Source organism: Dipodomys ordii, unplaced genomic scaffold (genome assembly GCF_000151885.1).
Source record: "Dipodomys ordii isolate 6190 unplaced genomic scaffold, Dord_2.0 Scaffold120, whole genome shotgun sequence".
Taxonomy (NCBI): Eukaryota; Metazoa; Chordata; class Mammalia; order Rodentia; family Heteromyidae; genus Dipodomys; species Dipodomys ordii.
In genome coordinates, this window is record NW_012267336.1 from 960,816 (window position 1) to 973,788 (window position 12,973).

Here is a 12,973-nt window from a genome sequence, read left to right on the forward strand (position 1 = left end):
CCGGAAGTGGTGCTGTGGCTCAAGTGGTAGAGCACTAGCCTTGAGCTGAAGAGCTGAGGGACAGTGCCCAGGCCCAGAGTTCAGGCCCCACAACTGGACCAAAAACAAACAAAAAAACAAAAAAAAAGATAATAGACACAAAGCATAGTATAGGAGCACATGCCTGCAATCTCAGCAACTCTGACTCCTGAGGCAGGAAGATCTCAAGCTCAAAGACAGCTCTGAAAAATGTTGCGAGACTCTGTCTCAGAAACCAAACCAAAAAATATATATATATATATAATAGATATATATATATATATATATATATGAGATACAGTCAAGTGACAGTACACTTGTTTAGTATATGCAAGGCCCTGGCCTCATTCCCCAGAACCACAAAAAAGAAAAACACACAAGACCTAAATACATGGATGAACTTTCCATCTTGGGGACCGTATCTTGACCTTCTTTCTGAACCCTTCTTTCTCTTGGGAGGATCAAGAGCACAGAAGAGACACTGAGGCTGGTAGGTATGGATGAACTCCAGTCTTTCTCTTGTGTATGGGGAAGGCGGTAGGGATGAAGCCCAGGGCCTTCCACTTGCTAGGTAAGTGCTGCACTGCCAAGCAGCCACCTGCACTGCACTGCCACCCCAGGCCCTGCCGCTCACCCCCCAGCACGGTGAGTCACACACCCAGGGCCACACTACTGGCCCCTTAAGGTTGGCAGGAGAATCAGGTTGAGCTGGGTCAGAATAAACAGAACCAAAAAAATATCAAGCTTTTCAATTTGGTCAGGGCAGAGGGATTAGGGAGCTAAAGCACAGCCTCAATTGGATTGTAATGTCAGAGAGACCATTCTGGCAATAAAACGTGGGAGCTGGATTAAACAGGCACCTGGAACTGCCCTGATGCAGCGCCAAGTGACTGCCCCAGTGAGAGGGGCTCCATGGCTCTGGGTCTTGCTCTACGGAGCCCAGCACTACCCAAAGAAGAAGCAATAGCAAGAGAGGGACTGCTAAATGGAAGAGCAGTTCCTCCCCAGGCAACCCCCAGGGCGGTCAGGTTGTGGAATGGAATCTAGGGCTAATCTGCAAAACAGTGGTTCCCAGTCCTCTGTGTGCAACAAGGCAAAAAGAGAACGTATGTGTAGTCTTCATTTCAAAAACCCTAGAAGAACATGCAAAAAGTGAGTCGAACAGAGAAAGAAGGAAAAGTGAGTCTAATGGATGAAAACTGAGAGGAGGAAGCTGGGTGTGATGGCACACACCTGCGGTCCCAGCTACTTGGGAGGCAGAGCTTTTTGGCCCAAGACCAGCCTGTATGTAGCAAAACTCATGAGACTCTACTGAGGAGGGGGGAAAGCTTAAAAAAAAAAAAAAGCAAAAGAACTGGGCCATAACTCAAGTGGTAGAGTGCTGCTTAGTTAGCAAGTACAAGAATCGGAACCCTAGTACTTCCAAGAAAAAGAAAAATGGAAGCCGGGCACCAGTGGCTCATGCCTGTAAATCTAGCTACTCAGGAGGCTGAGATCTGAGGATCAGGGTTCAAAGCCAGTCCAGGCAGGAAAGTCTGGAAGTGGAGTTGTAGCTCAAGAGGTAGAGTGCTAGCCTTGAACACTAAAACTCAGGGACAGTACCCAGGCCTGAGTTCAAGCTCCAGGACCAGCAGAAAATAGACAGAGAGACAGATTGATTGATTGATAGATAGATAGAGCAAGGTGAGTCACCACAAGGGAAGACTGTGTAATCCACAATGGGCAGAATCATGTCTCAAGTCCACACTATTGGAAACCTGCAAAGACTGCTGGATTCTGCCTGTCCTGCAGTGTAAAGTGGAAACATGTAATTCTCTGGCTTCTGCTCTAAATGAGACAGGGACTGGTTACACGCCTGCCTACACACAACCCCCCTGAGGGACACAAAGGCGCAATGCCTCAGATCGTATAAAAGTCTATTTACCGAAATGAATTCCAAGAAATGGAAACCAGAGTTTCTTTTTTTCTTGTTTGTTCATTTATCTGTCTTTGGAGAGGTAAGGGAAGGGAGGAGGGACACAGGAATGGAGGGACAAAGGGTGAAAAATGCAGCAGCAGTACGCACTGCACACTATATGGAAAAGGTACTATATAACTTGTCGGCAGGGATGGGAGGGAAAAACTAAGAGAGAACAAGGGAAGGGAAGGGGTGACATTGTCCAAAAAGAAATGTACTATAGCCGGGTGCCAATGGCTCACGCCTGTAATCCTAGCTACTCGGAGGCTAAGATCTGAGCGTTGAGGTTCGAAGCCAGCCTGGGCAGGAAAGTCCGTGAGACTCTTATCTCCAATAAACCACTAGAAAACCAGAAGTGGCGCTGTGGCTCAAGTGGCAGAGTGCTTGCCTTGAGCTGAAGAGTGCAGGGACAGCGCCCAAGCCCAGAGTTCAAGCCCCGAGACCCACCAAAAAAAAAAAAAAAAAAGATTAAAAAGAAAGAAAGAAAGAAATGTGCTCAATACCTGACCTATGTAACTGTAACCCTTCTGTACATCACCTTTATAATAACAATTTTTAAAATTCTTTTTTAAGAAAAGCCCCCTTTGAGTCATAACTCTGCAAAATTGCACGTGGGTGTCCCATCTAAAAGAATGACCTTCTTAAATTCATCTTCTTTGTCGTTGCTATCCACTTCCTTCACCATCTCATCGTACTCGTTGTTGTCCGCCTCTTCTGTGTCGTTTCCAAAAACAACACGTTTCCGTTGTTCTACAAATAGAAGACCAAAATAGTGACACTTGATTCATTTTTTAGGATTAAGTTTTATTTTATATGGCTAATTCTTCTTATTAGGAAGCTCACGTTAAAAAAAGTCCCCAAATATTGCCACCAACTGTCCTTCCTGCTGCCACACTGAGAAATACTTTTCAAGGCACAGGTACCCTTCTCTTCCTCTCTCTCTCTCTCTCCCCCTCTCTGTCTCTCTCTCTCTTCTTACAATGTCACTTTCATGGGATTATCTGCTTGACTGAAATGTTCTCTTCTCACTACGAAAGCTAGCTCTCAACAGGTGCCCTCACATTTGCAGGTAGCAAAGCCAACTCCTCTCTCATGTCCTTGGAAACCCCTCTATCACAGAATCCAGTAAGATGCCACCTCACACTGTCCCTGGGCAGGGGATAGTAGGAAAGCCCATATTTGGGCAAGCAGGGCTCTGAGTGACAGACACATCCCCTTATAATAACAAGGAAAACCTTCAACTACAATTATTTACTTAATTGGCTCTGCTTTAGAGCTTGAAAACAAATTTCAATATTTGATTCCAAACAAGTCTTCTTCAAATTTGGCCAAAAAATTCTAAGAGTAGGACAATCTGAACAAAATGAAAAGTTTCACGTTCAAAACCCTAATCTAGGACACAGGGAAATAAATCAATTCCCCTGCTAGAGAAATATTTTCTTCAAATTCCCCACCCCTGATACTGAGAGTTCAAATTCAGCAGCTTATCTCTTGTGCTTATTACATGTATTTACTAAAATGATAGGAATCTAGGACTCTCTTAGGTAGAAAAGTGAGATTCTGCGGTGGGGAGAAGAGGAAATGCAGAAAGGTGGAAATGGCCCCTTGTCTTTAAACAATCCAGGTACTCTGTGATACAGATTTGCTTCAACAGAGGGTATGATGCGGACATTTCTTCCAGTTAAACTGAACTAGGGTGACAAAACACTCTTTAGGATATTCTTCACTCATTCTCCCTGGGAATCTCCCAAATGGAGGGCCGCTCGTGCTGAGATCTTTGCTTCCCTAAGAGTACACTTTTCATCTAGGCCCCACTTATTTACCTATACCCCGAACCTCAAAACTGTTCTAAGAAGGGATATACAGGTCATTTCATTCAGAGAAAAATCTAGAGTGGGCAGGAGGTATTTTTAAAAGATAGTTTCACCCAAATTAAGCTTTCTAGATTTGTAACAATTATAGATTTTACTCATGCCTGGCTAGTTTGAGGGGGGGAAAAGAATGAAATTGCCTGGGGGTGTGGACTCAATGGGAGAGCACTTACATAGCAAGCACAAGGTCCTGGGTTCAAACCCCAGTATTATGGAAAAAGAAAAAAAAAAAGTAAAATCAATCACACAGTCAAAGGGTTGGGATTAGAATGCTGAGGACAGAAGCAAAAGGAAGGGAAGGCAGGAAAGGAAAGAAGGAAAGAAAAAGGAAGGAAGGGAAGGAGGGAGGCAGACAGGCAGGCAAGCAGGCAGGCAGAGCAAGCCTGAAACTGCTATCCATAGAAATGGGGATTGTCTCCTGTTGGCACTGAGGAACTTGGCTTTCAGAAGGGTCCTCACTATGTTGCAGTTGACAAAAAGTGCTCCCTGAGCAATTAGTACCAACAGCATAGTAGTTTATGCTAACCAGCCCTTTTCTTCCAGTGAATCTGCAATTTTGTTATCTGCTAAAGCTGAGGGCATCTACATGAGGACTTATCTGAAGCTCGTGTGACTTACACATTAAGTAGTGAAATTACCTGGTAACTTTTTTATTACTCCTTTCCCCGTGTATTTAACTTCATAAAGTTGCTCAAATATTAATATAAGCTCTTTGACAGCTTCTTCCACGTGCCGACTTTTGTGGTTTAGAATATCAGCCCATTCTTTTGTGCATGTCTATTAAACAAACGAATGTGACTTAACTTTCAGATACCTAAAAACTCTAGGAAATTATCAAACAGACTTTAATTTATAAAACTCTAATTAATTTCACCTGAAAATAACTAGAGGGGCTGAGACAGATCTGCGGTAGCGCACTTACCCCGCTGTTCCAGGCCCGGAGTTCCATCCCCAGCCCATCAATACACGAATTAATGAGTAAATTAATGAAAATCGTTGCCAGGGGCGTAATGTTTCAGATACAAAATGGGACACCTCATCCATGGAAGCAGAAGGAAGGAAAATAGAGGGCGGGAGCAGTGAACAAGATAACTGAAAAGCATTTCCATAACTTTAATTTAGAAACCTATAGACAATCCTTGCTTCTCCCCCTTGAGGCCACTTTGTCAGACACTTCTAAGGTGTCATTCTCCGATTCATGCCGCCCCATTTTCTCTCCTCTGCCCTTCTCTGCATCACAGGAAGCTTGCACTCACTACAATGAACCATCTGATGGTAAATTTGTGGGAAGACAGACCTAATTCTTAGGTCACTCAGGGGAAATGAATGCAACAAAGGTGCTCTCCAAAATTCTGCCACAGGAGGCGCTAGTGGCTCAAATCCGTAATCCTAGCTAATCTGGGAGAATCTGAGGATGGCTGTGCACAGCCAACTTGGGCAAGAAAGTCCATGAAGATCTTATCCATTAACCAGCAGAAACCTGGGAGTGGAGCTGTGTCTCCAGTGTTAGAGCACTAGCCTTGAGTAAAAAAGCCAAACAAGAACAAGAGGCTGGGTTGTGATAGGAAAAAAACTAGAACTAAAACAAACAACAATAACCTCCCCCTGTGTCCCCAATCTTGACTTACCAATAATAATCATGTGGGGTTTTTTCCTTGTGCTATCGATAAAAATGCCACATTCCCACCCAGTCACACTTTACCCCAATTTCCTTCTTTTGTGTGTCTGTTTATCTATGCATATAATTATCTTTGTTCATTTGTACTCAATACAAGTTCTCTCCTGTAGTGTAGACTTCCTCTCCTAGCAATCTGTAGTGTCAACACAGTTATAAATACACACCGCAAGAAAATGATTTTGTTATGAATAGGCCAAAAGAAATTAAATGGATGCAACCAGACTGCACCCCTGGGAAAGGAGCCATCCTCAGACCTATCAAAAAAGACCCAGCATGGTGACTCAAACCAGCAGAGTGGGTGGCTAAGATCTGGTTCAAAGCCAACCCTGGGCAGGGAAGTCCATGAGACGCTCATCTCCAATTAGCCACCAGAAGTGGTGCTGTGGTTCAAAGTGGTAGAGTACTAGTGTTGAGCAAAAAAGAGCTCAGGGACAGTCACCAGGCCCAGAGTTCAAGCCCCATGACTGACAAAATAAATAAATAAAAATAAATTTAAAAGTAAATAATTCACATTTTCATTTTGTAGCTTAGTACTTCTGTGATTATAATATGATTATATTGCATACCTCATTGAGTGTCAGCATATCTTCTACTCTGGTAGCCCCAGTTTCAGGCAAAGATATCAACACAGTTTTGGCTATCTCCTTGAGAACTGTATCAATATGCATTTCACACAAGTCACTGACCTACCAACAACAAAATCCAAATCAATAATCCTTTTATCCTTTAGCACTAGCTTTGTACCCAAAATATAGAAGAAGAATAAATTGATGTAGGAGACTAGATCTGGGAAGTTGTATCTTGAGTCAAGCATAATTTGGTCAAGTTTTAGGAATACGTGTATCAAGAACGCTTGGCATGCAACATATGTTTCCTTGAGCAGCCACACGCCAATCACCTCATACTGTATTCCTGCATGTGATCCTCTGATCCTCCTTCCAGAAAAGGAAGCATCAATAACCTGGCTTTGTAGAGAAAGACACCAGGGCTCAGAGAAGTCAAGTAACCTAGAGAGGAACACAGCTAGGAAAGGCAGATCCTCTGGGCATTTATTTGATTCAGAGTTTGTCTTTAACATGCTGATACAATGACAGACAGATGAGTGCATTTAAAAACATATGCACGAGCTGGGCGCCGGTGGCTCACGCCTGCAATCCTATTCAGGAGGCTGAGATTTGAGGATCACGGTTCAAAGCCAGCCTGGGCAGGAAAGTCCGTGAGACTCTTATCTCCACTAAAACCACTAGAAGACCGGAAGTGGCGCTGTGGCTCAAGTGGTAGAGCGCTCACCTTGAGCTGAAGAGCGCAGGGACAGCGCCCAAGCCCTGAGTGCAAGCCCCAAGACCAACAACAACAACAAAAAAAATATGCATGGTCTATGCAGCAAACATGTCAGAAAATAATAGACAGTGTCTCCCATTACACTAACACCTCACCTACTTAACATTAAGTGCCTTCATAATAATATTTAAACACTCTACTTTTCCGCCTTCAACACCCTGCAATCAGCTTGTTTTGTAAACTATAGGTTGGAACTGAGCCATCATTTTATCATATTGAAGGCAGAGGTAGTAATTCAGGAGTAAGCACAAGACAACTTAGATGAAAAAAACCCAAATCAGTGGCTGCACACTGGTGGCTGACACTTAAGCCTTTGAGATTCATATCTCTAATTAGCCAACTAAAAGCCAGAAGTTTAAAAAAGAAAAAAAGCTGAACACGAGGCTGTGGTTCAAGGGGTAGAACATTAGACTTGAGTGAAAAAAGCAAGCAAGAGCACAAGGCCCTGAGTTCAAGCCCAAGGATACATGCTCTCCTCGCCACCCCCACAGAGAAAAAGATAGACTAAAATCAGCAAAAGAAGCCAAAAACATTACTTTTTAACTAATGGATGTTTGTTTAAAAAAATCATACTCATTAAAAAACTTCAATCCTTAATCAAATCAATACTTATAGTCTGAATATGACTGTATTCAGATTTTTTTTGGGGGGGTCCGGTCGTGGGGCCTGAACTCTGGGCCTGGGCGCTGTCCCTCAGCTCTTCAGCTCAAGGCTAGTGCTCTACCACTTGAGCCACAGCGCCACTTCCGGCTTTTTTTTCTTTTTGCTTATGTGGTGCTGAGGAATCGAACCCAGGGCCTCAGGCATACAAGGCAAGCGCTCTACCACTGAGCCACCTTCCCAGCCCCTGTATTCAGATTTTTAATGTTTATCAATTTACCTTCTTTAAAAGTTGATTGAACATATCCAAAACAGACTCAACTTCATGAAAGAAGCGTTCCAGAGTTAAAGATGACCACGTTAGGACTGTGAGACCCTGCCTCAACACAAACTCCACCTGGGGAACAAAATAGGTAAAACATAACAGCTTCCCTGTTAATGAGAGTATCTGTGTTTATAAAAAAAGATTTATCTTATTTGCTACAAATTTTACAAGCTAATTTTCCTTAACTGTGTTTTCCCACACACCTAATAAAAAAAGTTTGAAATCATCATTGGCTGTCCTGGAAGCCAACTGTGGATTTTCAGAAACTGCTTGTGATTTTTTTTAGATTAAGTTATTTTTCAAAGGCAACAAAACATAGACAAGAAATTGTTCTATAGGGGAAAAAATGAGAGCTATGAAGTTTAACTAGAAAGACAGAGGGTAAGCAAGCCTATGTGGTCCAAAATCCATATAAAATATAGATCCGGAGTCTAATTTTAAATAACAGGAAAATTAAAAAAAACTTCAACATTCCCAACCTGTTTTGTTTTAGGAGCCATCAGATTAACAAATACAGAAGGCACTTCCTGACATAGGTCATCATAATACTGCAGAAGACCCTGTTTAAAAAAAGTAGAATAGTATATATTACCTTAATTCACTTAAAGGCAGTAGTCACTTTTTTTTTTTTTTTTGTCGGTGGTGGGGCTTGAACTCTGGACCTGGGCACTGTCTCTCAGCTCTTCAGCTCAAGGCAAGTACTTTACCACTTGAGCCACTGCACTACTTGCAGTTTTCTGGTGATTATTTGGAGATAAGAGTCTCACAGGACTTTCTCACCAGGGCTTGCTTTGAACCTCAATCCTCAGATCTCAGCCTTCGGAGTAGGTAGGATTACTAGTGCCCAGCAGTAGTCACATTTTTATTCAGACCAGAAAGATGTTACTATACCTGTTGTCTCAAGTCTTGCTATCATGAAGAGAGAGATGCTAATTTAAATTTATACCAATTGACTATATTTTTCATCACATCTAAATTACCTGTGCATTCTTTTTTTTTTCATGCAAGACTGGGGCTTGAACTCATGGTCTCTCACTTTTGCTTGGCTTTTTCACTCAAGGCTGGAGCTCTACCACTTAACCACACATCTACTTCTGGCTTTTTGCTGGTTAACTAGAGATAAGAATCTCATGGACTTTCTTGCCCAGACTGACTTTGAACTGTGGTCTTCAGATCTCAGCCAGTTGCCTGGCTCTCTGAGCAGTCTCTCTTTAAACAACAAGTTAATGGCACTACTTGGATTTTCATTTTTCATATTGATTATTTCTCTTGGTGGGTGTCATATTTATTTTAAATTGTGGGGATAATTACCTGTTTGTGAATCTTATACATTTTCCCCTTTCTTCATTATCTTCTAACACATTAAAACTTACTCATCTCTAAGGCCACAATTGCTTCTCGAAACTAAATAAATTAGCTAGTCCTTTACATCCACAATAGAATAAGCAACTGTGAAAAAAATCCAAGAAAAGGACCACATATGACCTAATTCCATGTGTATGAATGTCCAGAACAGGCAAATCCTCAGAGACAATGGGCCTAGGTAGTTTCCAGGGCTGAGTTTGGGGAGAACAGAGGGGAAATGGCAAACAAACTCTAATGGAAATGGCATTTCTTTGGGGGAGAGGAGATGAAAATGTTCTAAAATTGAATGTGAAGCTTTGTGGATATACTAAAACCATTTAATTATATATTTGGAGGATAAATTGCATGGCTTGTGAATTATATTTCAATATAGCTGTTACTCTGAAAGAACTGTTTTGGGGAGGGAATCACTATTCTAATATTCTTAGCCTTACTGATCCTTAGATTCACATATAACTCTAATTTTAAATTATAATTTCTAATGGGACAAAATTTTGAAATCGTCTTTGATTTGTGTTTGATTCCAAAAGGACTCCCTCATTATCTGTTTGCCCTTATGCCCAGACATGGATTTTAATTAAACCAAGAGTCTTAAATACAGTGACATATTGAAAATGACAGATATTATTCTTTCTAGCCAGAAACAAGAAGTCTGTATTTACTTATGTCAGGACTGATTATGAAAATAGTTAACCCACTTTGCATCAGAGCAAACAGAAATCTTTCTCATTGAGTAATCAGCAATTCTATTAACTGTTCTGTATTTATTCCATGACCCATATTTAATCAATTCTCTACTGTTGGATTCAGATTCATCTTTTACTGTTGCCAGTAATGCTGAAAAGAACATTCTTGTACTTATATGTCTTCTTATACATCCCAAATATATGTCTACAGCCAACTTGAAGAACCCAAAGAAGGGCGGGGAAGGTGGCTCAGTGGTAGAGCACTTGCCTTGCATGCCTGAGGCCCTGGGTTCCATTCCTCAGCACCACATAAGTAAAAAGAAAAAAGCCAGAAGTGGCGCTGTGGCTCAAGTGGTAGAGCGCTAGCCTTGAGCTAAAGAGCTGAGGGACAGCACCCAGGCCCAGAGTTCAGGCCCCACGACCGGACCCAAAAAAAAAAAAGAACCCAAAGAATGCTGAGATTAGTAGGGTTTGTTGCTTTTACTTTTGTGCCAGTACTGGGGCTTAAACAGAGGGTATAACTTTCTCACTTGGCTTTTCCGCTCAATGCTAGTGTGCTATCACTTTAGCCACACCTCCACTTCTGGCTTTTTGCTGTTTAATTGGAGGTAAGCGCCGCTGGCTCACACCTGTATCCTAGCTACTCAGGAAGTTGATATCTAAGGATCATAGTTCAAAGCCAGCTGGGGCAGTCCATGAGACTCTTATCTCCAATTAACTGCCAGAAAACCAGAAGTGGTGTTATGGCTCAAGTGGCAGAGTGTTAACCTTGAGCTGAAAAGCTGAGGAAGAGCACCCAGGCCCAGAGTTTAAGCCCCATGACGGAAAAAATTAATTAATTAGCTAATTAATTAATTAACTTAAATAAATAAATAAAAGTCATGGATTTGTCTGTCCAGGGTGGCTTTGAAGCACAATCCTCAGAGTTCTGCCTCCTGGGTAGCTAGGATTACAGGCCTGAGCCACCTGTGACGCACTACATCTTACTGTTTGAACTGCTATTCTAAAGAATCCTAGTTGTACTTACACTCTCTTCATAGAAACTGTGTGTTAGGATTTGAAGATATTTTGATTCATCTTCTACAATGTCACTTTTTTTTTTTTTTTTTTTTGTCGGTCATGTGTCTTGAACTCTGGGTCTGGGCGCTGTCCCTAAGCAATTCAGCTCAAGGCTACTGCTCTACCACTTGAGCCACAGCACCACCACTTCCAGTTTTCTGGTGGTTAATTGGAGTTAAGAGTCTCACGGACTTTCCTGCCTGGGCTGGCTTTGAACTTCAAGCCTCAGCTCTCAGCTTCCTGAGTAGCTAGGATGACAGGTGTGAGCCACCTGCACCTGGCTTGAATGTCACTTTTTTTTTAAAACCATTTTCCCTGTTGTTGTTGTTTTTCTTTGAATTTTAGTCTGGCCACTAGTAAACTGGCATGGGAATATCCCCCTATTCCACAATGTTGAAGAATGCTTTCCATGCATGCTTTCTTTGTTTTTTTTGTCAGTCACGGGGCTTAAACTCCAGGCCTGGGCACTGTCCCCCTCAGTGCTTTAGCTGAAGGCTAGCACTCTACCACTTGAGCCACAGCACCACTTCTGGTTTTATGGTGGTTTATTGGAGATAAGAGTCTCATGGACCTTTCCTGCACAGACTGACAATCCTCAGATCTCAGCCTCCTGAGTAGCTAGGATTACAGGTATGAGCCACCAGCACCCAGCCTCTTTCTTAACTTTTATCTTATTAGTACTCAAGTATTAAATACATTATTAAATTTAATCTACTTAGTCCTTAAAATTATGAACACCTTTTTCAAAATCACTATCCTCTCATTTATTGTCCAGAAGTCTAAGAGTAAGTCTAATGCTCTTCTCCCTTCCTACTTTCCACCTCTAGTCTTTCCTGTATTTGAAAGTCAGCATTTTATGTCTGTCAAGAATCAACATCCTCAAGTGGTACAGTGCTAGCCTTGTGCACAAAGAGGCTCAGGGATAGTGCCCAGGCCCCGAGTTCAAGCCCCATAACATAAAAAAGAATCAACATCATGACAAACTTCCTCTTCATGTCAGCATACCTGTAGGGATACACACAACAACACACAACAACAACAACAACAACAAAATCCTCTTTTAAAAAATAATCAGAAAACTCCATCTATCTTACCTGCAAATATAGTTTGTCTGCTTTCAATTTACTTTCCAATTTTAACAATCTCTTTGCCTGTTCGGGAACATCCAACTTCATCTTGATCATACATTTGGTTTCCCGAACAACTTCCAAAATTTTGGGATCAAAATTGACCAGCAGCTTTCCTGTTTCTGGATGTCGCACGAAAAGCGTGGCTTGTAAGGCTGTGGAGGATGAGTAGGGACACTGTTCACTCTGACTTCCTTCCTGCTTAAGGGTACGTACATGACATGGCTTTCGCCACTGAATGGTTCACTTCCTTTTTTTTTTCTTTTTCTGGTCGTGGGGCCTGAACTCTGGGCCTGGGCGCTGTCCCTCAGCTCTTCAGCTCAAGGCGAGCGCTCTACCACTTGAGCCACAGCGCCACTTCTGGTTTTCTGGTGATTTATCAGAGATAAGAGTCTCACGGACTTTCCTGCCTGGACTGGCTTTGAAACGTGATCCCCAGATTTCAGCCTTCTATGTAGCTAGGATTACAGGCATGAGCCACTGGCACCTGGCTGGTTCACTTCTTTCTTAAAGGTAATACGATAATTCTGGAGGCTCCAGTGCTAAGGCACAGTAGCTGGCACATAGCTAGCACTAAGGACTCAGAGAAATGCAAGTACAGTATCTGTAGAGCCATGGTATCACAGATAAATCGTATTTGATCAAGACATTGTCCTGTGGCCTACAACATTTTACTGAGTAGATCGAAAATACCTGCTGTTTATTTTTTATTAGCATATGATAATTGTACAAGAGTCCTCATTATGGTATTTCCATACATGCACATGTATGGAAATACCTTCTATTTCTTATTCATCCCTATCCTATCACTCATTATTCTATCTTCATACATGTGTATAAAATACTTCAATCATATTCATTTTCTCCTTTCACCCGCCACTAGTTTCTACTCCAAAATAATCCCCATTATTTACTTCTGTCATTATTATTATTTTTTTTTGTGTCC

At 42.0% G+C, this 12,973-nt stretch overlaps 1 protein-coding gene across 1 annotated transcript in view; it reads right to left on the reverse strand.

The window, feature by feature from the left end:
- Dnah8 (dynein, axonemal, heavy chain 8) overlaps nt 1–12,973 on the reverse strand; it is a 199,122-nt gene that overhangs the window by 148,942 nt on the left and 37,207 nt on the right. The window contains exons 17-22 of the mRNA XM_013029569.1: nt 11,995–12,182; nt 8,270–8,350; nt 7,746–7,862; nt 6,091–6,210; nt 4,485–4,623; nt 2,587–2,725 (exon numbers count right to left, since the gene is read on the reverse strand). Coding sequence (XP_012885023.1) covers nt 2,587–2,725; nt 4,485–4,623; nt 6,091–6,210; nt 7,746–7,862; nt 8,270–8,350; nt 11,995–12,182 — 784 coding nt within the window. The remainder of the gene's footprint in view (nt 1–2,586; nt 2,726–4,484; nt 4,624–6,090; nt 6,211–7,745; nt 7,863–8,269; nt 8,351–11,994; nt 12,183–12,973) is intronic.